The sequence below is a fragment of the Eurytemora carolleeae genome, unplaced genomic scaffold, assembly GCF_000591075.1.
Source record: "Eurytemora carolleeae unplaced genomic scaffold, Eaff_2.0 scaffold1218, whole genome shotgun sequence".
Taxonomy (NCBI): Eukaryota; Metazoa; Arthropoda; class Copepoda; order Calanoida; family Temoridae; genus Eurytemora; species Eurytemora carolleeae.
Window position 1 is genome coordinate 23,608 of NW_019397107.1, and position 1,077 is coordinate 24,684.

The following is a 1,077-nucleotide window of genomic DNA, read 5'->3' on the forward strand; positions in this document are numbered from 1 at the left end:
TGAGACTCCTGAGACCCCAGAACTTAAACTGCTTAAACTGGGTTCAAAATCAGTTTGAAAACTTAAGAATGTCAAAACAGTCAAAGTTTGTGTTTCGCAAAATTAAAATCTACGAAATCTGTTGGTCCTCAAAAACGAAGATCTGATATTTGAAGTCTGAAGTCGAAGACACTTAATATTAAAAATCTTGAATTATGCTTAAGCATTCATAGTTTAAAAAATCATTAGATTGTGAAAATGTAGGTTTTAAAACATGTTTTTTTTTATCGGAATATTTTAGGCTGTAAGAATTGGGGTGTTGTTAATTGTGATTGAACATATTTATTTCAATGTGTAAATGTATATCTATTTCAGACTAAAGCTGTAACATGATCAGGATTCTAATGAAATCTAATCCAAGCTAAACCTTAGACCGGAGTTTTTGAGCTGGTTCAAGACGAACCCGGAGCTCCTCTGTATTCAGTGAACCTTGATAAGCTCCGGTAGTGCAAAGTGAACCCAACCCAACCTAGTTATCCAACTACTGGTATGAGGTGAGGATTGTGAAACTCCGGAGCTAATTATTATGTCGACGACCCTGATCAGTGGTCCGTTCCAGAGGTTGGGTTCCATCCGACTCTCCTTGACAACACGGAAGGAACGGATCAGAAAGAATCAGGAACGGATTCAGGCGATCCAACAAACACAGATCATTTATGAAAACAGAAACTCAGGTAGGAAGCCCCCTGTAGGATGCTTTAAACATTTACCCCCTGCCCTCTCTCCCCTTTCAATATTTACACCCTCCCTTACCCCTCCCTCTTTACCCCTTTTAACAATTTCTTTATGATAGTTATTGGTTATGTTTGGTAGGAGGAAAAATATCCAGGATAAACTTCATGCTATGCAAATTACAAAACTTTTTTATTTATTTTTTTTATCTTAAACCTAACTCTTGAGACTTTTTTTCTGAAGTTTAGTAGTTAGATTTTATTTGATTTTTTGTAATATTTTTATTTGAAAAATCATTTGTCAATCTTACAAAAACAAAATTGTTTTTCAAAATAATTCAATATTTTTCTGAAATTAAATTTGTTG

The 1,077-nt window shown here is 34.4% G+C and overlaps 1 protein-coding gene across 2 annotated transcripts in view; it reads left to right on the top strand.

The window, feature by feature from the left end:
- Positions 1–1,077, top strand: part of LOC111711903 (uncharacterized) — a 22,162-nt gene that overhangs the window by 9,151 nt on the left and 11,934 nt on the right. For both annotated transcript variants that reach the window (XM_023486387.1, XM_023486386.1), the window contains exon 2: positions 355–713. In XM_023486387.1, the coding sequence (XP_023342155.1) occupies positions 566–713 (148 nt within the window). In that variant the 5' untranslated portion in view covers positions 355–565. The remainder of the gene's footprint in view (positions 1–354; positions 714–1,077) is intronic.